The 22,774-nt window shown below is 55.3% G+C and overlaps 2 protein-coding genes across 18 annotated transcripts; both read left to right on the forward strand.

The window, feature by feature from the left end:
- Positions 1-31: 31 nt before the first annotated feature.
- USP19 (ubiquitin specific peptidase 19) lies at positions 32-11,531 on the forward strand. 16 transcript variants are annotated; one of them, XM_053219383.1, is made up of 27 exons: positions 32-208; positions 1,694-1,953; positions 2,208-2,243; positions 2,415-2,543; positions 2,630-2,763; positions 2,840-3,139; positions 3,248-3,470; positions 3,594-3,750; positions 3,862-3,933; positions 4,049-4,164; positions 4,266-4,486; positions 4,571-4,766; positions 4,850-4,983; positions 5,093-5,251; positions 5,340-5,450; positions 5,913-6,023; positions 6,105-6,206; positions 6,980-7,120; positions 7,212-7,330; positions 7,567-7,704; positions 7,804-8,117; positions 8,221-8,331; positions 8,419-8,635; positions 8,719-8,871; positions 8,967-9,127; positions 9,209-9,387; positions 10,387-10,896. In XM_053219383.1, the coding sequence occupies exons 2-27, from the start codon at positions 1,830-1,832 to the stop codon at positions 10,612-10,614; spliced, it is 4,086 nt and encodes a 1,361-aa protein (XP_053075358.1). In that variant the 5' UTR covers positions 32-208; positions 1,694-1,829; the 3' UTR covers positions 10,615-10,896. The 16 variants fall into 16 exon arrangements, with proteins under 16 accessions (XP_053075358.1, XP_053075363.1, XP_053075356.1 ...); XM_053219388.1 differs by having other exon boundaries at positions 3,248-3,464; positions 4,272-4,486; XM_053219381.1 differs by having other exon boundaries at positions 33-208; positions 2,837-3,139.
- Positions 11,532-14,676: 3,145 nt separating this feature from the next.
- QARS1 (glutaminyl-tRNA synthetase 1) lies at positions 14,677-21,683 on the forward strand. Of its 2 annotated transcripts, none has more exons than XM_015077059.3 (24): positions 14,677-14,835; positions 14,987-15,134; positions 15,495-15,604; positions 15,763-15,838; positions 16,245-16,309; positions 16,907-16,960; positions 17,097-17,157; positions 17,516-17,587; positions 17,693-17,778; positions 17,956-18,042; positions 18,454-18,553; positions 18,665-18,743; positions 18,825-18,933; positions 19,039-19,169; positions 19,277-19,369; positions 19,481-19,618; positions 19,706-19,793; positions 19,879-20,022; positions 20,155-20,259; positions 20,449-20,541; positions 20,660-20,787; positions 20,881-20,947; positions 21,022-21,147; positions 21,541-21,683. In XM_015077059.3, the coding sequence occupies exons 1-24, from the start codon at positions 14,719-14,721 to the stop codon at positions 21,589-21,591; spliced, it is 2,328 nt and encodes a 775-aa protein (XP_014932545.2). In that variant the 5' UTR covers positions 14,677-14,718; the 3' UTR covers positions 21,592-21,683. The 2 variants fall into 2 exon arrangements, with proteins under 2 accessions (XP_014932545.2, XP_053075375.1); XM_053219400.1 differs by having other exon boundaries at positions 14,718-14,835; positions 14,935-15,134.
- The last annotated feature ends 1,091 nt before the right edge of the window (positions 21,684-22,774 follow it).

Raw genomic sequence — 22,774 nt, forward strand, 5'->3', positions numbered from 1 at the left:
CATGCCCACTCCCACCGGAAGTGCGTCACCAGCTAGGCTCTCAGCCACCCGCGGCCGTAACTAGAAGTCGAAACAAAACAAGCGGCTGAGGCGGCGGCGACGGGACGGGGGAGGGGCGCGCCGGAACCGGAACCGACCAGACGCCGGAACCGGAACCGAGAGCGGGTTGCCAGGGCCCTAAGAGGGCTGGCGGCGGCGGCCTCGCTCGGTGAGTGGGACGGGCCGCAACTCGCCTGTCTGGCAGGAGCCAGGGAGGCCGCGACGTGGGCCCCGGGCTGCCTGTTCAAGGTCATGTGCCGTGCCAGTCTCGACTCCTCGAACCCCGCGGCGTACCGGGCCCACCGATGCGGGCGGGGCCGTTACTCTACGCCCATGGTCGGCTTCCTGCCTCCAAGAGGGCTGGCGGCGAGCGAGGGTGGCTTCCTGGAGGAGGTGGTGGAGGGCGCAGGATTTGGAGGCTGGAGCTGAGTCGCAGCCCGGCCAGGGCGCTGGTCTGTAGTCTTTAACCCCGCGCAGCCGTGTAGGCCGACATGGTCTCTAGACAGACTCTTGTCTCGGTGTCGCCGCGAGAATGGGGAGGGACGGGACCTTAAGCTGGGGCCTGGTGCAAAGAGGTGGAGGGTGTCCACCCCTCGGCTCTGGATCTGTCGTCATTGAAGATCCAGCCCACCAGCCCCCCATAGAAGAACGTTCCTCTACCCCCGCCACACATACACGCTGGGGAACACAGAGTAGTCACTGTTTGCTCTGTTCCCGTCTCAGGCCAGGCTTGAAGCTGCCAGGGGTCCTGGATTCATTGTTCATCCCTACCCTTATCTCAATTTTGAGAACTTTATTTTGGATGGAAAAACCGCCCAGAATCTACTGGCGGGTTTGTGGGAAACTGGGTAGGAGGTCGCTAGCCCACTTCTCATGAGTGAGTGGATCTAGGAAGGAAGGGGATGCTGTCTGTTTCCGTCTCAAACTGGATACCCAGCCGGCTTTGGCTCTGGGGCAGGATTGCTGCTGAAAGGGTAGTGTGACAGCTGGATACCCTTTTCACCCCAGCTTTTGCAGTCCCCTCTCTGCTTGGGACAGCAGCTGGAGAGAAAAATCTCTTGGGATGTAGGAAGAAAACCCAAACAGCACATGGAAATAGTTTCAGAGGAAGGTGGGAGTTGGCAGGCAGCAGGTGGAGCCCCTTAACCCCAGGACCTTGCCTGTGCAGTGGTAGCACCTGAATTGGGCCTGTCGTTAGCCACAGAGCCTGGTCCCTTTGCTGCTTGGTTGTCTTCTTTCTGCCTTCCTCCTTCACCTCCTACTTCTCGGGTGGTGACTAAGCAGCCAGCGAGAGTGAGGAAAAGTGAGCACCCTGCTCAGAGTGCCAGCCCTGTGGGCTGGAGCCATGGCTCCTTTCCAGATTGGTGGAGGAGCCTGGTTCTAGGCCATGGCTGCCTTGACCTGGCACCTTCTCAGTGAGGCTCCCATCTTTGTGGGTCTGTATGGCAGTCAACTAGGAGTCTCTGCCAGAAGTTGTTGTTGCCACTTGTATTGTTTATTTCCTTTTCAGAATAGTTCAAGAGTGTCCAGGGCCACATTAGGTGGTGAGATATTGCTCTGTAGGGTTAGTTGTATCCTGGGTTGCTGAGCTCTGGTTGTAACCAAGGAGCAAATTGTTGGGCCTTGGTAGTGATCACTGCTTCCTTCTCATTAGGCTGTCAGTTCCTTGTTGGAGAATTTGGCCACAAAGAGTTGCCAAGATAGCTGGGCCAGGAAGAAAGCGCCGTAGCCCTGACCCAGACGCCGTTGCCGACCCCGGGGCACTCTGGCTGTCGACCAAGCGGCTCAAGATGTCTGGTGGGGCCAGCACCACGGGCCCAAGGAGAGGTCCCCCAGGACTGGAGGAGGCCACCAGTAAGAAGAAGCAGAAGGATCGAGCAAACCAGGAGAGCAAGGATGGAGATCCTAGGAGAGGTGAAAGTGGCATTCCCAGAATGTTTGTGGTCTCCTCCTCCTGCCTTTTGAGCATACAGATTGGGGGTTGGGAGATGACAGTTCTTTCTGTGTTGGTCTGATACCAAGAGAAGAACCCACAGCAGGCTGGGTAGAGCCTCAACTTTGAGGTCTGCATACTTGGCTGAGATACTGAAGATGGTGCTTGGTGGAGTGGTGGGGTCTTGGAGGCTGCCTCCCCATCATCATTTCCCTGTTCTTTTCTTTGTTGTCAGGGTCAGTGTCCTCTCGGGAGGAGCAGGCCAAAGAGGGTGAGTAATGAATTGGCCTTTTGGATGCTAGAGTGCTATGGGTGAGGAGGGCGCACTGGGGCTATAGCCTTCATCTGGAGCAGTCCTGTTAGGGCTGGGTCTGTGACACCTGCTTGTCCCCATTGGGAGTTTATGGAGACCCTCACAGTCTTGTTGGTACTCCTCCTACAGAGTTGTTGCTTGATTGGAGGCAGAGTGCAGATGAGGTGATTGTCAAGCTGCGTGTGGGAGCGGGTCCCCTGCGGCTGGAGGAGGTGGATGCTGCTTTCACAGACACAGACTGCGTGGTGCGGCTTCCAGGTGTGCCCATCTGCCCTGAGCCCAGCAGTGTATTTGAATCCTCTGATATTCCCCACCATAGTTCACTGCCCTTATTCTATTTCCAGGTGGTCGGCAGTGGGGTGGTGTTTTCTATGCTGAGATAGAAAGTTCTTGCACCAAAGTACAAGCCCGCAAGGGTGGCCTCCTGCAGCTGGCACTGCCCAAGAAGGTGCCTCTGCTCACATGGCCCTCTCTTCTGGTAAGTTCCACAGCAGAGTAGGGTAGGGATACCCAGTGTGGTTGACAGGGCCTGACTGCTGTATCTTTGGTAGAAGAAACCTCTAGGGACCCAGGAGGCGTTGCCAGGGCTGCGGTGTCAGGAGAATGGGCAGGAGCCATCTCCCATTGCCCTGGAGCCAGGCCCTGAGCCCCGGCGGGGTAAACAGGAGGCCCGGAACCAGAAGAGGGCCCAGGGCCGTGGTGAGGTAGGCGCAGGGGCTGGCCCCGGGGCCCAGGCAGGGCCCAGCGCCAAGAGGGCTGTGCATCTCCGCAGAGGGCCAGATGGGGAAGGGTCCAGAGATGGGCCTGGACCCCGGGGCGATGCCCCCCCCTTCTTGGCTGAGACAGCCACCCAGGTGAGAGTGGGGTACCTGTGGGAGATGGGAGGGTAGGGAGATGGACTGCAGTGGGGGGCCACCTGCCAGACCTAGGGCTGATCCTGCCCACAATCTTGCCACAAATAGGCTGAGGCTGAGGAACAGCTCCGGGTACCACCGCTGAACCCCCAGACCTGCCTTTTGGGTTCAGAGGAGAATCTAGCACTCTTGGCAGGAGAGAAGACCGTGTCCCCCAGGAATGATCCAGTCTCCCCAGCCATGGCTCGGAGCAGAGATCCTGAGAAAGGTGACCGTTCCAAAGAGGAGATGGCAGAGGCAGCAGATGCTCTAACCTTGGTGGATGGTAAAGGTGGGGCTGGGGGTGGTAAGCAGAGCCCTAGGTTGGGTTGCAAGGTTGGTGGATGGATAGGGAATAGAACAGCCACGGGCTGGAACCTGTCCTGGGTGGTGCTGAGCTGTGGTTTCAATGTAGAGCCGGAGTCCATGGTGAACCTGGCATTTGTCAAGAATGATTCATATGAGAAGGGCCCGGATTCAGTGGTGGTGCATGTGTACGTGAAAGAAATCTGCAGGGACACTTCTCGAGTGCTTTTCCGCGAGCAAGATTTCACGCTTATCTTCCAGACCAGGTGGGTGGGGTGGCAGGAGACGGGGCAGACAGTGCACTTCAGGCAGGACATTGTATCTCATGCTTTTCTTCCCACCCTTCCTCCTGCCCTGCCCCTGCTCTGCTTCTGCAGGGATGGAAACTTCCTGAGACTACACCCAGGCTGTGGGCCCCATACCATCTTCCGTTGGCAGGTGAAGCTCAGGTGGGTGGTTCCTGGCCCCAGCACTATGCCTGTCCCACCCTGGGCTCCGTCTCCCTGGCCCATTTAGCCCAATATCCACTCCACCTAAGTCCCTGAGCTCAGCCTTTCCCCACAGGAACCTGATTGAGCCTGAGCAGTGCACCTTTTGCTTCACGGCCTCTCGAATTGACATCTGCCTCCGAAAGCGGCAAAGTCAGCGCTGGGGGGGCCTGGAGGCCCCAGCTGCACGAGGTCTGCACACGAGCTCCCTTCATCGTCCAGCCCACATAACTCGGACCCTCATCCCCACCACATGCTGCTAACCACCAGCCCCCTCATTCCCCCTTTTTAAGGTGCAGTGGGTGGTGCAAAGGTTGCCGTGCCGACAGGTCCAACCCCTCTGGATTCAACCCCACCGGGAGGTGCCCCCCACCCTCTCACAGGCCAGGAGGAAGCTCGGGCTGTGGAGAAGGAAAAACCCAAGGCTCGATCTGAGGACACGGGGCTGGATGGTGTGGTGGCCCGCACCCCCATGGAGCATGTAGCCCCAAAGCCAGAGCCACACCTAGCCTCGGTGAGAATCCTGGGTGGAGAGGGCCAAGGTTAGAGGCTGGAGAACCTCAGGGCTGCTCACTCATGCCCCTCCTTGCTTCCACAGCCCAAGCCCACATGTATGGTGCCTCCAATGCCCCACAGCCCTGTGAGCGGAGATAGTGTGGAGGAAGAGGAGGAGGAAGAGAAGAAGGTGTGTTTGCCTGGCTTCACTGGCCTTGTCAACCTAGGCAACACCTGCTTCATGAACAGTGTCATTCAGTCTCTGTCCAATACTCGGGAGCTCCGGGACTTCTTCCACGGTGAGAGCAGGGCCTGGAGCCCAGGGCTGTGGCAGAGGGGAATCTTTTCCCTGCTCACACCTGTACTTGGCTGCTGTCCCTAGACCGCTCCTTTGAGGCCGAGATCAACTACAACAACCCACTGGGGACTGGTGGGCGTCTGGCCATTGGCTTTGCTGTGTTGCTCCGGGCACTGTGGAAGGGCACCCACCATGCCTTCCAGCCTTCCAAGTTGAAGGTGATCTGTGGCCATTCCTACCCCTGGCTAGAGTGGGTGGGGAAGGCTGACCAGCTGGGTACGGGGTGGGTGCTGGGTCTCCGTGTTCACACTTGGCCCCTGCATCCAGGCCATTGTGGCGAGCAAGGCCAGCCAGTTCACAGGCTATGCGCAGCATGATGCCCAGGAGTTCATGGCTTTCTTGCTGGATGGGCTGCATGAAGACTTGAATCGCATTCAGAACAAGCCCTACACAGAAACTGTGGATTCAGATGGGCGGCCCGATGAGGTCAGTCAGGGTTGGGGGCAGAGGTGGGCATATCTCATGCACATCCCAGTCCCCAGGGCTCCTTGATCCTCACCACTCTGCTCCTCAGGTGGTGGCTGAAGAAGCATGGCAGCGGCATAAGATGAGGAATGACTCTTTCATCGTAGACCTGTTTCAGGGCCAGTATAAGTCGAAGCTGGTGTGCCCTGTGTGTGCCAAGGTGTGAAGGGCTCCCCTGGAAAGAGGCTCCTAGCTTGGTCTAGCTAGCTTGGTCAAACTGGGGTTGGAGGCATGTGCATCTTTAGATGCTGTTTGGGCAAAGAAGCTGACGGAGGCCTTCGGCTGCTTTGTGGGCTGCAGAAATCAGGCTGGGTAGGTTTCCTGACTGAGGTTAAAGGGGTGTTTGGGCGCCAAGACAGCGATAAGGTGGGGCAGGGGTATGGGTAGTATTGGGAAGATGTGGGGCACAAGTGAAGGGCAAATTGATAAGTGGTGAGGCTGAGCAGGGCCTCGATTGCCAGAAAGACCCTTCTAGTCTGTCTGGTGTTCTCAAACCTGAGAGTTTGCTGGTTGGCTCTGAGGCCCTGAGAGCCATCCGAGTGCCTGGATTGGGCTCCCTGGGTGTGAGCATCCTGTTCCCGACTCCCGGTGCAGCCACCTAGTGCCACTTGTGCGTCCGCAGGTCTCCATCACTTTTGACCCATTCCTCTACCTGCCAGTACCTTTGCCACAGAAGCAGAAGGTTCTCCCCGTCTTCTATTTTGCCCGGGAGCCGCACAGCAAACCCATCAAGGTGAGAAGTAAGCTCCTATTTCTGGGCAATCCCGAAGACCCCGGTCCACCTCCCCCAGGGTCTCTACTCTTGTCACCACAGTTTCTGGTGAGCATCAGCAAGGAGAACTCCAGTGCAAGTGAAGTGTTGGAATCCCTCTCTCAGAGTGTCCACGTGAAGCCTGAGAACCTGCGTCTAGCTGAGGTATATCTGTCTTTCCTCAAGCTCTTACACACATGGATCTGTGTATGTACTTAGGGTATGCAGTCACATGTGGATGGTTGTTGGCATCCGTGTACATACACACAAATGTGCATGTGGCTGCACAGTGGTGCGCTAGGGGGTGAGGCTAGGGGGTGAGGCTTTTGGGCTGTGTAACAGAAGTCTGTAAGTTCCCAAGGTTCCCATCATCAGTGTTTACTCCCCCTTTGGGTGAGGGCCCTCAACTGCTTTTCTGTCTTCCAACAAGAAGCTGGAGCTGGAGGGCTACCTTTCCCCCCAGCTGTTGTTCTCCCTCCATCCTGCTACTCCCTCGTATTATCCAAGATTTGTGTGCTAGTCTTCCCCTAAGTTTCCTAGCTTCCAGCCTGGAAGTGCTCTTTTCTTTGGGGATAGAAGTGGGAAGGAGCCTCCTCAAATGTGACCCCTCCACTGTAACAGCCATGTTGCAGTCTCAGCAGGACCCCACTAATTGATAGCAGGGTAGAGGCCTTCAGTGTGGTGAAGTGCTGGTTTCACCAGAGTACTGGGTGGGTTGATACTTTCCCTAGTCCTGACTTTCAGGCTCTCTGAAGCACCCGACTGCTTATTTTCTTAGGCACTGAGGCTGGTATCAGCAGAGGCATATGCTGCTTTGGGGCCACAATCCCCACTCTGCTGCCTAGACCCAGGTTCAGGTCCAAGCTTTCTTGTGCCCTGGGGCAGGGCTATAGAAAGGGCTTGTCCTCATATAGGATCTGTGTGTCCTCTGTCCCCAGGTGATTAAGAATCGTTTCCACCGTGTATTCCTGCCCTCCCACTCATTGGACACTGTGACCCCATCTGACACGCTCCTCTGCTTTGAGCTGCTATCCCCAGAGTTGGCTAAGGAGCGAGTGGTGGTGCTAGAGGTGCAGCAGGTGAGTGAGGACCAACCTGATGGCACAAGGCCCTGTGGGAGGGGGCATTCTCAACCAGGCTGGCCTTGCTGAACCAGACAACCCACCCTAGCGCCCCCAGGTGCCCAGCATCCCCATCTCCAAGTGTGCAGCCTGCCAGCGGAAGCAGCAGTCAGAGGACGAGAAGCTGAAGCGCTGTACCCGGTGCTACCGCGTGGGCTACTGCAACCAGTGAGGACCCCCACGGTCCCCCCGCTTTCCCTCCTCTTCACATTTCATTTGCCACCCTATCTCCTCTCCTCTCATAGAGGCACATGTTTTAAGCCCTCCACCGATCACTCTACTCTGCCAGACTCTGGGGGAGGCGGGGCTGGCATACCCAGTTCCCAAGGCCAGAGGCTAGCCCCCGGTGGAGAGTTAAAAGAGGTGGGGCTAAGGCCCTATTCTTACTTCCTCCTTCTCTCCAGGCTCTGCCAGAAAACCCACTGGCCTGACCACAAGGGTCTCTGCCGCCCTGAGAACATTGGCTACCCATTTCTGGTCAGTGTACCTGCCTCACGTCTCACTTATGCTCGTCTTGCTCAGCTGCTAGAGGGCTATGCCCGGTAAGTGTCTAGTGGTTGGATGAGGGTGTGGTAGTTGGGGGAATAGAGACGCCAGGTAGGCTTGTCAGGATTCTTACTTGCCTTGCTGCCTGTTGCCAGGTATTCTGTGAGTGTATTCCAACCACCCTTCCAGCCTGGCCGCATGGCCTTGGAATCCCAGGGCACTGGCTGTACTACGTTGCTCTCTACTAGCTCCCTGGAGGCTGGGGACAGTGAGAGGGACCCGATTCAGCCGCCTGAGCTCCAGTTGGTGACCCCCGTGGCTGAGGGGGACACAGGGGTCCCTAGGACATGGGCGGCTCCTGATCGGGGCCCTGTGCCCAGCACCAGTGGAGTTTCTTCTGAGGTGCTGGCCAGTGGGCCTGTTGAAGTTGGCTCCTTGCCTGCTGGTGAGAGGATGTCTCGGCCCGAAGGTAAGAGTCTGGTGAAAGGCTCTGCAGCTGGGTAGGGGAGTTTAGTGGGAGCTTGTTTAGGTCCTGGTAGGTAGGGGAGCTCTGATTATATGTTTTTTCACAGCTGCTGTGCCTGGATATCAGCACCCAAGTGAAGCCATAAATGCCCACACCCCTCAGTTCTTCATCTATAAAATTGACACATCTAACCGAGAGCAGCGGCTGGAGGACAAAGGTGTCTGAGGCTATGGGTGGAAGCCATGGGTAGGCTGGGCTGGCCGTTCTCTACAGCTACATGACGCCTCTCCCTGCCCATCTCTAGGAGACACCCCCCTGGAGCTGGGTGAGGACTGCAGCCTGGCTCTAGTGTGGCGGAACAATGAGCGCCTGCAGGAATTTGTGTTGGTAGCCTCCAAAGAGCTGGAGTGTGCTGAGGATCCAGGCTCTGCTGGTGAGGCTGCCCGTGCTGGGCACTTTACTCTGGACCAGTGCCTGAACCTCTTCACTCGGCCTGAGGTGCTGGCGCCTGAGGAGGCTTGGTGAGGATGGGGTGGCAGGCAGGTGGTTGGGCAGGGTGGGGTGGAGATCTGCTGGTCTTAACCTCACCTGTGTCTGCTGTCAGGTACTGCCCACAGTGTAAACAACACAGAGAGGCCTCCAAGCAGCTGCTGCTGTGGCGCTTGCCCAACGTACTCATTGTGCAGCTCAAGCGCTTCTCCTTTCGGAGTTTCATTTGGCGTGACAAGATCAACGACCTGGTGGAGTTCCCTGTTCGGTAAGTGATGAGCCCTGGTGATGGTAGTCAGGTTATAGGGGGTACCATCCTGGGCACCTGTTGACTCTTTGACCTTTCTCTGGCTGGGACCACAGGAACCTGGACCTGAGCAAGTTTTGCATTGGTCAGAAAGAGGAACAGCTGCCTAGCTACGACCTATACGCTGTCATCAACCACTACGGAGGCATGATTGGCGGCCACTACACTGCCTGTGCCCGCCTGCCCAATGACCGCAGCAGCCAGCGCAGCGACGTGGGTGAGGGCACATGCAGCCAGCAGGATAGGTGGTAGGCGTGGGGGTGCAGGTTATGTTCACACTCTTCCCACTTCACTGTAGGGTGGCGCTTATTTGATGACAGCACGGTGACAACAGTAGACGAGAGCCAGGTCGTGACGCGTTATGCCTATGTACTCTTCTACCGCCGGCGGAACTCTCCTGTGGAGAGGCCCCCCAGGGCAGGTCACTCTGAGCACCACCCAGACCTAGGCCCTGCAGCCGAGGCTGCTGCCAGCCAGGTGAGACGCTGGGGAGGCTTCATAGGCTAGTGAGCCCGATTCATAGACGGGAGGGGGTGGGGCACAGCCTCCTCTCTTCCAGCCATAGGACCCTGGAGCTTTGGGATTTGTGATCTTCTTACAGCAGAGTCCTAGTTAGAGGAATCCCCATGCTGTAGTGACACTTGTAAAAGGTGCATGCACAGCAGCACGTTGCTGTTGGCATGCATACAGGCACCCTCTTGGCACAGGCCTACGTAGCTGCTCTGAACCTCACTGGGTAGGATGCCATAAACAGACTGTACCTGACACTCACCCAGCTTTCCTCTGCACCCTCCTCACATGCCAGCCAGCCCACAGACTCTCATTTGTCATCACTCCCTTGTTCTGATGTGCACTCAGGACAGGGCCTGTCCAGATTGGCCATGGGCTAGGGTGGCCGCCACCCTCTGAGGTGAGCGTCAGTTCCTGCTGAACCCTAGGGGTCTTCCGTCCCTTATTGACATGGGATGCCATAGGTCTGGTTGGTGGGCACTGCTGCATCTCTCTTTGGACTTGTTTCCTCCTTGCTGCCCTCTTCTCCCTTGAGCCCTCTCTGCTCAGATGCAGAGGAATCCCAGTAGAGGACAGTGGTCACAGTCTATCGGGACATGGGTGGGAGGGAGCCAGATTACTCAGGTTGACAGCTCTATCCTCCATGAGCTTCTCTGTGGGAACCCTGGGCTGAAAAACTGACTAGCTAACCATCCCCCTCCAATCTCCACGAGAAGCTGCATGTCAACTGGGAAGTTTTTTGAGGGAGCCAAAATGCTGTCAAGATTCGCCTGCCCTGGTGCTCTGTCTAGACAACTCTGCAAATGGCCCATTTGGCTCCCACCTGCCCACCTCCCTGCTGCTTGACTTGGGATGTGTAAGGAGTTAGTGCCAGTAGTCTTGGGTGGGAGCATCATGGCCAGGGGACACTGGGTCCCTCCCTACCCTCCTGCCCCAGGTGCTGATGGCCGTTTCCACACACTGTAGGCTTCCCGGATTTGGCAGGAGCTGGAGGCCGAGGAGGAACCGGTACCTGAGGGGCCTGTGCCCCTGGGTCCCTGGGGGCCCCAAGACTGGGTGGGCCCCCCACCACGTGGCCCTACCACACCAGATGAGGGCTGTCTCCGGTACTTTGTTCTGGGTACCGTGGCAGCTTTGGTGGCCCTCGTGCTCAACATGTTCTATCCTCTGGTATCCCAGAGTCGCTGGAGATGAGCTCGACTGCAGGCAGCAGCTGTGAGCTGGCCCACCTGCCTGCCCATCAGGCAATGCCTGCCTCTGTGGTGGGGACCAACTCTGGGCTTGGGCCTCAGTGTGTGCGTCTGGTGGGTGAGGGTGGGGATTGTGGCTCCTGCCGGGACAGAGCATCTAGGGTGGGTATCCGTCCAGCTGTTTGTCCATTCATCCTGCTGCTCTGACCTGTGGCATGGGGCTTAGTCCTGCCCAAGCAGCTTCCTGTATTTCAAGTGTTAATAAAGCGAGACTGTTCAGGCCCGATCTCGTCTCTCTGTCTCAACGCCGCTGCTGTCTGCGCCTGCCTTGGGGCCCTCCCTTGGGTGCCGGGGCTCTGAGCCAGCACCCCCGGGATGCCAGGCAGCATACTGGGCAGCCCCCAACCCCTGTCCTCATATTCTGTTGCAGGGACTAGGCCCTGGCCAGGCCCCCGAGGTGGCCCCCACGCGGACAGCCCCTGAACGCTTCGCCCCCCCTGTGGACCGCCCAGCCCCCACCTACAGCAACATGGAGGAGGTCGATTAGCAGGTCCCTGGCTGGTGGGGGAGGTGGGGACTGGGTTTGGGGAATCTCCCACAGAGGGCCAGCTCTTTGCCGCTTCTCCTTCGCTAACCCAGAGGACACTGGCTTCATCAGTGGGGGTTGGGGGTGTGATTGAGGTGGGAACCTCATAGGTTGGGCCCTTTTGTCAGTTTGACCCTCCCAACCAGTGGACCTTGGCTTCTCCAGCCACTCCCAGTGCCGCGTGATTTCTCAGTTGTACCTTCAATTCTTTCTGACTCGCACCATAAACGTTATATAATTTTATTCTAAAAATTGTAATTTTTTTTTTTTTTTGCATTTTGGAAGTGATTGCTGCTGTTTAAATATATTTTAAAAATAAATGATAAATAAGCAGACTTAGTGACTATGATGCACCAGGTGCTGTGGCCACCTCTCCCCATCGAGAGGGGAGGTGTGTGTGTGTGTGTGTGTGTGTGTGTGTGTGTGTGTGTACACACATGTATGTATATAGGTAGGTGTATTAAAGACCCTGAAAGTGCTCTGGTCTGAGTAGAGATGGTGGGGTCCCACTGTAGCCTCTGTGGGTCATGAAGCCCCGAGTGCCATCAGCTTTCTGGGGCCTACCTGCTGCCCTTTGATCCCACCAGTTCTGGGTCTCATATGGAGGCAGCTATAGTGGACATCACTGTCAATATCTTCTACCTAAAGGATGGGTGAATACCCCATGAGGCTCCAGAAGTTGAGGTAAAAGGTGCAGGCACTGGAGTAGCCTGGAGCTGACTGCCAGACACGTCAGGGAGGACTTGTTAGGGAACAGGAAGCACTGGGAGTATTGCCTTCCTCCTTTCCTAGTATCAGGTTTTTCTTTGCTGTAGCCTGAGCACCATCTGGATCTCTTAGTGGAGAACAGAGCAGGGGAAAAATGCTGTGGTGAGAGAGACGCTGCTCCACAAGGAGGATAGGCAGAGAGACCAGAGCTCATCTTGGCTGCTTTCATATGGAGGGAGGTTGCAGGGTCCTGGCGGGCCATTTCTTCCCTGGAGTCCCTGAGACCTTGGCTCCTGGCCATTGCCCCAGGCTGTTCACCCATAGTGGGTCTGCAGTCTTGTCCTAGTTTCAGAGCCCCTGTGACCTTGTGAGAAGCTTCCTTGACTCTCTTCATGGATAGTGTTGCTTCTTCCTCTGTCCAATTGCTTGGAGGTAAGGATGGGTGTCTCCAGCTGGAGGAGATGGGGACCAGAGGTACTCATGAGGCGAGTGTTAAGATAAAGCCAGAAAGAGTATAAGGCAGGCAGCGGTGGTACAGGATCCTGGCAGCCCTGTAAGTCCATCCCTGTCCCAAGCCTCTGGGGCCAGTCATACAAGAAGGTTAGCATGTGGGCCTTGCTACTACCCTTTAGCCTTGGCTGGAGTTAGGGGGGGCAGTGAGCAGAGGGAGCTCTTGGAGAAAGCTACCCCCGTGACCAGTGTTGGCTTTTCTCTATGGGAACAACAGCACAAGGGCCGTAGTGGGGTTGCTGGCTGGGGGGTGGGGCTGGGGTTGGGAGCCTGGAGAGCTGGGTGTGAGAACCTGCAGAAATGGTGGAATTGCAAGATGACTGCCATTGGCTGGCATACTGTGGGAGGGCCTGCTAGGTATGGGGTACAACAGGATTGTGCTGGGTCTTTACTGTGTGCAGCTCCAAGTGTCTAGCCACTGGGGGTCTGCCTGTACTGGATGCACTGATCAAGGGGCTCCGTCCATCCCTGACCTGCTGCTGTTGTGTCTGCCATATAACCTTTCTGTGGCATCTGCACTGTGGCTCTACTACCTGTGTGCTGTCAGTTTATGCCCTGGGACCCTGCTTCTTCCCATGCCACAGCTGGGCCTTGCAGACTGTTGTCTGGCTTTTCTCCTTGTCATCTTTTCCTTGATTTTCTTTGAAGTGGTGCCAAGGGCTCATGCAAACTAGCCAGCCCCTGGGCTGGGCCATAAAATTTCATGATTCTGTCCTAAGTCCTAGGGCTCCAGAGGACTGGCTAGCCTGCCACTGCCTCTGGTGGCATTCTCGGTAGCACTGGTGGGGCTACCACTTCATCCTGTGACATGGAGCCACAAGGTCCACAGCGTAGGCACCATGAGAGAACCAGAAAAGGGGTTAGTCCCTGACTCCATTGAGGGGGCCATCACCAGACCTGCAGGACTCAGTGATGGTGGTGATGGTGCTGTAATAAATCCTTTGGTGGCATCAGGTACAGAGGGGACAGTGGATGTGGCAGGCACTCTTCAGCATAGGCACCTTTGTAGTGGGCTAGGCACCTGTAGCTGTAGACTCAGCATAGGGCTGGTGTGGCTGAGGCTCCCCTTCTTGGTGCCTGTCTATGGCACCACTGTACTGCATCCCCTGCTCAATCCCCTACACCTAGTTGGCCTTGCCTGGGCTGAGCATCAAGCTGGTGTCATGGGGAGCCAAGACACAGGACGAGACTTAGATATTGATAGAGTGTGTGGCACTGGGAAGAACCTGGATGTGGTCATCATGTGGGACCCAGATGTAGGCCCAGAAATGAAACTTGTCATTAGTGGGATATAGCCACAAAGCAGGACACAGAATATGGATAGATTGCAGTCAGGATCCTGCCCAGTTCTTGAAGGTACACGAGTATTAGTGACACCAAAGCCTCAAAGAGCCTGAGTTCCAATTTGGGGATCTCTTCACCATGCTAGCAGCTCCAGTTCCACAAAGAAAACAGACTGTTCTGTTTTAGCCCCATTCTCAGCAGGTCCTAGAAGTCCAGTGAGAGACGGTGGCGAGACCCTCCCAAGCACAATAGGTATCCTCAAGACAGTATTTCATCTGCCCCACCCTATCCCAACTTCAGTAAAATGCCTTGTCAAACACTTGCAGATGGTTTTCAAGGTCTAACTTGCTGGTGGTTTTCGTGACATTTGCATGCTTTGATAGGGGAGGGTAATTGTGACAGAAGATTTTAAAACCAAATCATTACAGAACATCTACGAGGTGCTTCCTGGCCCAAACCCCTCTCTCTCCTGACCAGATGTTTCTAGGTGGGCGCCTGAAAAGTGCCAGACTTACAGAGCCCGCGCTTTATCTTGACTGGATTTCCCGGGCTTCATTTAGCTCAACTGTTTCCATGACAACTCCAAAGCTGTTAAGTCAGAAATGTGATAGGGACTCGCAATTGCTCCCAACAACGGAACTAGGATGGTCCCAAGGTTCCCAGGGCTGAAGGAAAAAAATGGAAAAGCAAAGGGCCATGTCTGCTTCTACCTCCTGCTTCTGTGCTGAGCACCTTCCCTCCAGGTCGGCGGCAAATCTCCCTTAAAGTCCTATCGCCCTCTACCCCTTAACCTCCGCAAGAGACCGCGAGCGCAAAGACGGAAGTGAAGCGCCCGGAAAGGCGGGTTTGGGCCGGCTCTGCCTTTTAAAGGGCGCTGAAGACCCTGGCGAGCCCGCCCCCTCCCTTCAGGAAGGCTACCATTGGCTTTCCTTGGCGGCTTCGCTCTCTTATTGGTCAGTGGGCTAATGCCAACGTGCAGATTGGCCCCAAAGTTTTCTTTCGGTTTCCGGTGTGCCAGCGATGGCGGCCCTGGACTCCCTGTCGCTCTTCACCGGCCTTGGCCTGAGCGAGCACAAGGCCCGGGAGACGCTCAAGAACACGGCTCTGAGCGCGCAGCTGCGCGAGGCGGCGACCCAGGTGCGAGTCCCTCTGTCCTTGGCCCGGGCTGCCGACTGTGCCCCAAAGCTGGGCTGGGTCCCGATCCCGATCCTGACCTACCAAACTTGTCTAACTCAGGCTTTTCTTACTGGGCGTGGGGCTTCTCTCCTGAATCTCCTCGGACTCCCAGGCGCAGCAGACTCTGGGCTCCACCATCGACAAAGCCACCGGGACCCTGCTCTATGGCTTGGCATCCCGACTCAGGGATCCCCGGCGTCTCTCTTTTCTTGTGAGCTATGTAGCCAATAAGAAGATCCACACCGAGCTCCAGCTGAGCGGTGAGACCCCTGCCTGTCCTCCCACTTCCACTTCCAACTCCTCCCTTTAGCCAAGACCGCTGTCTGCCCTTTCTATCATGTGCCCCAGCATTCTCTAGATGCTTCATACTGCACTCCTCTCTAAACCCAGGCCCTGGCACTGAAGGATGGAGAGGGCCACCCCTGGTGAGACTGACTGGGGAATAGTGTAGGTCTGAGGGAAAGCCTCTTAACTGTGGTCTCAGGGCTTCTCTAGGGTGGTGGTGCAAGGCTTAACCCCTGAGGAGGCAAAACTGTGATTGGGGTTTCATCGGGGTAGGTAAGGCCTTGTCTACCTACTTCTTGGAGCTGTGATGTCACTCACTGATTCTTCTTTCTCAGCTGCCCTTGAGTATGTGCGAAGTCATCCCCTGGACCCCATCAACACCCAGGACTTTGAGCAGGAATGCGGTGTGGGTGTCATGGTGACCCCAGAGCAGATTGAGGAGGCTGTGAGTCTTTCCTTAGGCATTGGGTACCTCCTTAGTGCTGATCCTGGAAAGGAGTGGCTCATCTTCTTCACCCAGGCAGACCCAGGGTGAGATTGTGGGTGCCTAGTGCATTTCTGAAGAACGCTTTTCTGAACCACATTGGTTTGGCTTTCTTGCAGGTGGAGGCCGCCATAAATCGCCACCGGCCCCAACTCTTGGAGGAACGTTATCGTTTCAACATGGGACTGCTGATGGGTGAGTAGGGCCTGTGTCAGGGGACTATATTGTTCTCTCTGGTCATGCCTTCTTTTCTGGGTGTAAGTGAGAGAGAAGAGGGAGGAATAGAGCATCTTAAAAGTGGTCTGGTTGGGGGGGTGGTGGTGTGCCTGGGTGGCTTAGTCAGTTGAGTGTCTGACTCTTGATTCCGGCTCTGGTCATGATGTCACAGTTTGTGAGCACAGAGCCTGCTTGGGATTCTCTCTCTCCTCTCTCTCTGCCCCTCTCCCCTCTCAAATAAACAAACATTAAAAACAAAACAAAAAACAGTGGTCTGGCTGGTCCCAGGCTCTGGTTCTTGAGGTCAACCAGGACCTTTTCAAGGAAGGAGGGTGGGAAGTGTCCTTCTTGGCCTTTCTGCAGCTCTTTGTGCCCATGTTTCTAGGAGAGGCTCGGGCTGTGCTCAAGTGGGCAGATGGCAAAATGATCAAGCACGAAGTAGACATGCAGGTGGGCAACTCCTTGAGCTGAAGCAGGCAAAGACCCTGCCATGGACAGTGCCTAAAGTCCACTGAGGGGTAATTGGGAGTGGGAGGGGAAGAGACCCTGTCCATATTTTGATGGTGGATAGTAGAGCCTGGTGTGGAGGGGCAGCATCTTGGTGGGCAGTGAGAGTCTTGGGCCTCTGGATTGTGCCTAATTTGGGGTGAGTTTCTTTTCTCTGGACTTAAGTTGCCTTATATTGTAAATAGGGGTGATAAATTGCCTTATATTGTAATGGGGTGCCTTCATCTCAGGATGATGACATAGAATCACAAGAGGCTGATGGCTGAGGTAGATTGTTATCTTGATGCTGAGCCCACAGTTACTCTCTGTAAATGGCAGTTTTTGTTACCTGTTTTGCTACCAGTTTTTGGACTCTCAGGGGGGACAGCATTTGAGGCCAGCAAAACCATGTGAGGAGCAGAAGTGGGATGGGCTAGGTAGGTTTTTCAAGGCAGTGCTTGTAGGCAGGCCAGGAAGCCCTTAGGTGTGTGGGCAGGTTCCATCAGGTGCTTCTTGAAAGAGAACACTCCTGTTTCAGCCCTGACTCTGGTTTTTGCTCAGGTCCTTCACCTTCTGGGGCCCAAGACGGAGAATGATCTAGAGAAGAAGCCCAAGGTGGGGCTGAGTATGGTCCTGGGTCCCTGGGGATGAGGTGGGGTGGGCTGAGACTTTAGGCTGGGGAAGGGAGTACGTGACTCCAGTGATCCCAAGACCAGGAGAGACCCTGACCCAATTTCTGGGCTTCTTTCAGGTGTCAAAAGCTCGGCCAGAAGAAAAAGACCGGAGGACAGCAAAGGATGTGGTAGAGAATGGTGAGAGGCTTGAGATTCCTGTCTGATTCAGCTCCCTGACTTCTGGGCTTTCACCTGATGGGTCCTTACAGCCCAGTCTCCTCAGGCCATTAGCATACTCATCACCCTGCCTTCTGCTGCCAGACTGGAATTCCTGGTGTTTCCTTTGTTCCCATTACCCAGAGACTAGTATGAGGAGAACTGAGAAGTCTGGCTCTGTATCTCTTATCTCTGTGGTTAGGGAAAGAGGGGCCCGCTTGGTTCTATTCTGGTTGCAGGATGTAGGTAGTACTGAGAGGCAACACCCTGAGCTGAATGGGATAGTTAGCTGTGTTTAGAGGATCAGAGGATTAAGTTTTCCTTGTTCTATTCTTCACAGGTGAGGCTGCTGGTCAGACCCTGTCTCTGATGGAGCAGCTCCGAGGGGAGGCACTTAAGTTCCACAAGCCTGGTGAGCAGGCAAATCAAAACCCTGGGGAGGATGAGCAACTCTTACATCCAGAGTATGGAGCATTGGGCTGCAGCCCAGTCCTCAGGCTTATTCTGGCCCTGGCAGGTGAGAACTACAAAACCCCAGGCTATGTGACCACTCCACATACCATGGATCTACTGAAGCAGCACCTGGAGATCACTGGAGGACAGGTGTGTGGAAGTACTGCAGGAAAGTTAGTGCCATCAACACTTGCCAGAGGGCCTGGGCTGCTTTCATGCTGCCCCATCCAACCTATCACCAGAGCCTCCCTGGCAAGGGGCATCTGTTGCTTTATAGTAGTCTTGAGTTCTGGTTTAATTTCTCTGTTCCCATTTTCTTTATCTCAGGTACGTACCCGGTTCCCACCAGAACCTAATGGAATCCTGCACATAGGACATGCCAAAGCCATCAATTTCAACTTTGGCTATGCCAAGGTGAGTGTGTGGGAATCTGGCAATCAGGGTGACCACTTGCTGCTCCCTTGATTGGATACCAGAAAAGTGTCCTTGCCTTTCCTTCTGCTCCTATAATGTTCCCAAAGCAGACAAAGGCCATGGAGGAGAATCACATATGTGATAGGTAGCTAGGAATCCATTGGGCTTATTGGGAAAAAGTTCTGGGTGAGACAGTGAGTTCAGCTTTGGGGAAATGCCCAGTGCAACCCCTCAGGCTTAGAAAGAGGCTGTTTGGAGTTGATGTAAGATTCCTTGTTTAAGGTATTTCGATACAGAGGATGAATGAAACTCCTGAAGGCATTTCAATTCTGACCTGGGAGAGCTCAGTTCAATGAGTTGGATTTTGGGAGCTGATGATGTGAGAATTCACATATTCTGTGACTCTCCTAGGCCAACAATGGGATCTGTTTTCTGCGCTTTGATGACACCAATCCTGAGAAGGAGGAAGCAAAGTTCTTCACTGCCATCTGCGACATGGTGGCCTGGCTGGGTATGGGCTGGGCAAGGCCTGGGAAGAAAGACCTGGTGGTCTTTCTTGGGCTATGGCTTGCCATTGGGTATCCCTGGTTGGATGTTCACATTGTGTCTTTTTCTGCCCCAGGTTATACACCTTACAAGGTGACATATGCCTCTGACTATTTTGACCAGCTGTATGCCTGGGCTGTGGAGCTCATCCATAGGTGAGGCCATGTCCATGATGTAGAGCCAGGCAGGCTGCCCAGGACATAGCTATCTTGGGTGCTTACACCTTTTCCCCATAGGGGCCAGGCATATGTGTGCCACCAGAGAGGAGAGGAGCTCAAAGGCCACAACTCCCTGCCCTCACCCTGGAGGGACCGTTCTATAGAGGAGTCACTGCTGCTCTTTGAGGTGGGATTTGGGGGGTGGGGGAAGCAGCTGGATCTTTGTGGGTCAGGATGCTGAGAAAGAGATGCCTCTGTGCTGAGAGGCAGCCTGAGGCCTTGCTCCTGTCAGGCAATGCGCAAGGGCAAGTTTGCAGAGGGTGAGGCCACACTGCGGATGAAGCTGGTGATGGAGGATGGCAAGATGGACCCTGTGGCCTATCGAGTCAAGTACACACCACACCATCGCACGGGGGATACCTGGTGGGTGTGAGCATGGGGTGGGGCTGTGGAGTTGTAGAGTGGGGTGGTGGGCCATGGGTAGGGCAGAGTGGGGTTGGATGGTGGGGCCCATTGCCTATGCCCTGCAGGTGCATCTATCCCACCTATGACTACACACACTGCCTCTGTGACTCCATCGAGCACATCACCCACTCACTCTGCACCAAGGAATTCCAGGCCCGGTGAGGGAGCTGGGCCCATGGGTGGGTAGGGCCAATGGGATTCTAGTAGCCCTTCCTGTGGTCTCTGTCTGGTCTGAGGTGGCCAGACCTGATTCTACCTTCCCACCCCAGACGCTCTTCCTACTTCTGGCTGTGCAATGCATTGGATGTGTATTGCCCTGTTCAGTGGGAGTATGGCCGTCTCAACCTTCACTATGCTATTGTGTCTAAGAGGAAGATTCTCCAGCTTGTGGCAGCTGGTGCTGTGCGGTAGGTGTAATCGTTTGCCTCATTATACGTTGGCGGTACTAGTGGCATGTACTGCCAAAGGGCTTTTCACCACCTCCTTGCCCACAGGGATTGGGACGACCCACGGCTCTTCACGCTCACAGCTTTACGTCGGCGGGGCTTCCCGCCTGAGGCCATCAACAACTTTTGTGCTCGGGTATAGCCCAGTGGGTTTGGTGGGCAGGTAGGGATCGAGGACAGCATTTGCGGTGTTGCTGACTGATGCTGATCTTTCCTGCTAGGTGGGGGTGACAGTGGCACAGACCACAATGGAACCCCATCTGCTAGAAGCCTGCGTGCGTGATGTGTTGAATGACACAGCCCCACGGGCCATGGCTGTGCTGGAACCATTACAGGTCATCATTACCAACTTTCCTGCTGCCAAGGTAGGTATGCCTCAATGTGTGCATGCGTGCGTGCGTGTGTGTGTGTATGTGTGTTGGGGGTGGTGCACCTGGGTCTGGGCATGGGGGGGTCTCAGTGCCTAGTGTGACTCAGACACCTATCTCCTGCTATAGTCCTTAGACATCCAGGTGCCCAACTTCCCGGCTGATGAGACCAAGGGCTTCCATCAGGTTCCCTTTGGACCCATAGTTTTCATTGAAAGGACTGACTTCAAGGAGGTAAGTGGGTGTGGAGGGTACTGTTTGCTGCTAAGCCCCGTCCTGAGGTCCCTTTATCCTCTTCTGTCAGCCCACCTACTTCTTACTTCGGATGAGTCAGTCCCTGCCAGACATAGAGATGGGGGAGAAGCCTCTTGTACCTATTTGACCCATTCAGTCTCTTGTGTCTGCATCACTTCCTACCTCTAGGAGCCAGAACCAGGCTATAAGCGCCTGGCGTGGGGCCAACCTGTGGGCCTGAGGCATACAGGCTACGTCATCGAGCTGCAGCATGTTGTCAAGGTGAGAGCTGGCTGCAGTCTTCCTACCTCAGTGCTTGCTGCAGGGAGGATCTGGGTACGTGCAGCTTCCAGTCCTTTTAGTGGTTCCCAGGTCTAATTGCAGGCCCCTTGACTTCCAGGGTCCCAGTGGCTGTGTAGAGAGCCTGGAGGTAACCTGTAGACGGGCAGATGCTGGAGAAAAGCCCAAGGCCTTTATTCACTGGGTGTCACAGCCTCTGACTTGTGAAATTCGCCTCTATGAGCGACTGTGAGTGAACAGAGCTGGGGTGCAGGCAGATACAAGATGGGCATTGCCTGCTGTGGCTACCCAGCTGGAGTCTGACCTTCATTCTGGCTGCAGATTTCAGCACAAGAACCCTGAAGATCCTGCTGAAGTGCCTGGTGGATTCTTAAGTGACCTGAACCCGGTAGGCTCCTGGGGTGTAAGGTGAGGGTGGTGGGTCTCCCTGGCTGGATGGCCACCTGAGTTCCCTGCCCACAGGCATCGCTACAAGTGGTGGAGGCAGCGTTAGTGGACTACTCTGTGGCCCTGGCAAAGCCCTTTGACAAGTTCCAGTTTGAGCGGCTTGGCTACTTCTCCGTGGATCCAGACAGCTGCCAGGGACAGGTGCTTTTTACCTGCTTGCCCTTTCTACAACAATGCACTTGTGGCAGCCATTTACTGTGGCATTTACTTTGCCAACATTCCCTTAGTTAACTGAGTTGGGGTTCATGTTTTACTGATGAGGAAATGGGTTCAGAGGTCCATGCACAAAATTTTGTATGGACCCTGGCTTTCTTACTCCTCAAGGTGTAGGGGTCAGCCATAGTGGTGGTTATAATCCTTATAAAATGGAGGCCCAGAGCCATCAGTCCCCTACTCACAATCATAAAGTTATTGAGAACCTGAGTGTTCTGACCCTCAGCTCCTCAGGGACGAGGTGAGGGTAGGGTCCAGTGAGGTCTGGGCCTTCTAGTCTGGTTCTGGCTTGGTTGTCATTCTTCCCCCTCTGCCATCCAGCTTGTCTTCAACCGGACTGTCACACTGAAGGAGGACCCAGGAAAGGTGTGAGCTGTAAGGAAGCCTCATGGACCTACCTCATCCTTCTGGAAGCTAGGGGTACCCAGACTCCATGTCAATAAAGAACAGCTAAATTCCCTGGAGTCTGTGTGTTATCTGTCTGCACTTCCAATCTCTGAGGACCTTAGAGATTTGCTGGGGGTAGGGAGGAGGTGCAATGCACACTGAGCAATATGGACAGCTCTGAAACCACTGTTGCATTTCTAGCGCTCAAGGACAGGCGCCTGGGCCTGCCTGATTTGAAATCCTCTGCATCTGGTCTGAGGCACTGGCAGGATCTGGGTGTTGTTCCACCGTTAGGAACCTTGTGCTAGAGGGATCTGGAAGGTTTGTGTCTGCCTGTGTGCCTAGGCAGATGAAAACAGACTTGCTTCTCCATCCAGTCATTCAGCAAATAATTATCGAGTACCTACTATGTGCCAGGCACAATGAGATGAGGAAGACTTCTGTGGTTTGCCTTCTAAGATGACCACCTAGTTGGGGAGACAGAGGGTGGCTAGGCACTGTGCAAGAGAGATCTCCCTGGGGACTGCAAGGCTGGAGGAAATTCCTGACCCAAGTCTGTGCCTCAGACTACTCTCAAGAAGTGACTCCTTAGGGAACCCCTAAGGACCAAGATGTTTGCCAGGGCAGGAGAAACAAGTGCAAGGGCCCTGAGGCCCTTTAAAGGAAGTCTACAGGAGAATGGTTGCCCTCTGGGGCAGTGTGGGCTACAAGTGAGGCCCACGTGTGCCTGCAGCTTTAACACCCTCCACATTTTCCCTGTATACAAACACAAGCCTACCCAAGGCCTGCTTTAAGGTGGACTGGGTTGCGGAAGGCTGGATTAGGATGACAGCAGATTGAAGAGGGGGTTCCCAAATGTTAAGGACTCCTGCTGGAGAGTGACTAAGGCCTTACCAGGTAGCATTATGGTATGGGGGCGCAGGACCTAGATCTGGGGCTATGGGCGCTACCTTAAGCAAGAGACCGGGCCCCGCCCCACGTGGGGCTGCGCAACTGAAGGAGGCCTGGGATGGCTGCTGAAGGTTGGTCCAGAGAGCAAGCTTCGAGCCCCAACCAGCCCAGGCTCCAACTCCAGGCCAATCTCCGGCCCTGGCTCCGCCCAGCACGGAGGGGCGTCCGAGGGCGGGGCGCTCCGCCCTACACTCCAGGCTCTTCTTGCGGTTTCTGG

This window comes from Acinonyx jubatus, chromosome A2 (assembly GCF_027475565.1).
Source record: "Acinonyx jubatus isolate Ajub_Pintada_27869175 chromosome A2, VMU_Ajub_asm_v1.0, whole genome shotgun sequence".
Taxonomy (NCBI): Eukaryota; Metazoa; Chordata; class Mammalia; order Carnivora; family Felidae; genus Acinonyx; species Acinonyx jubatus.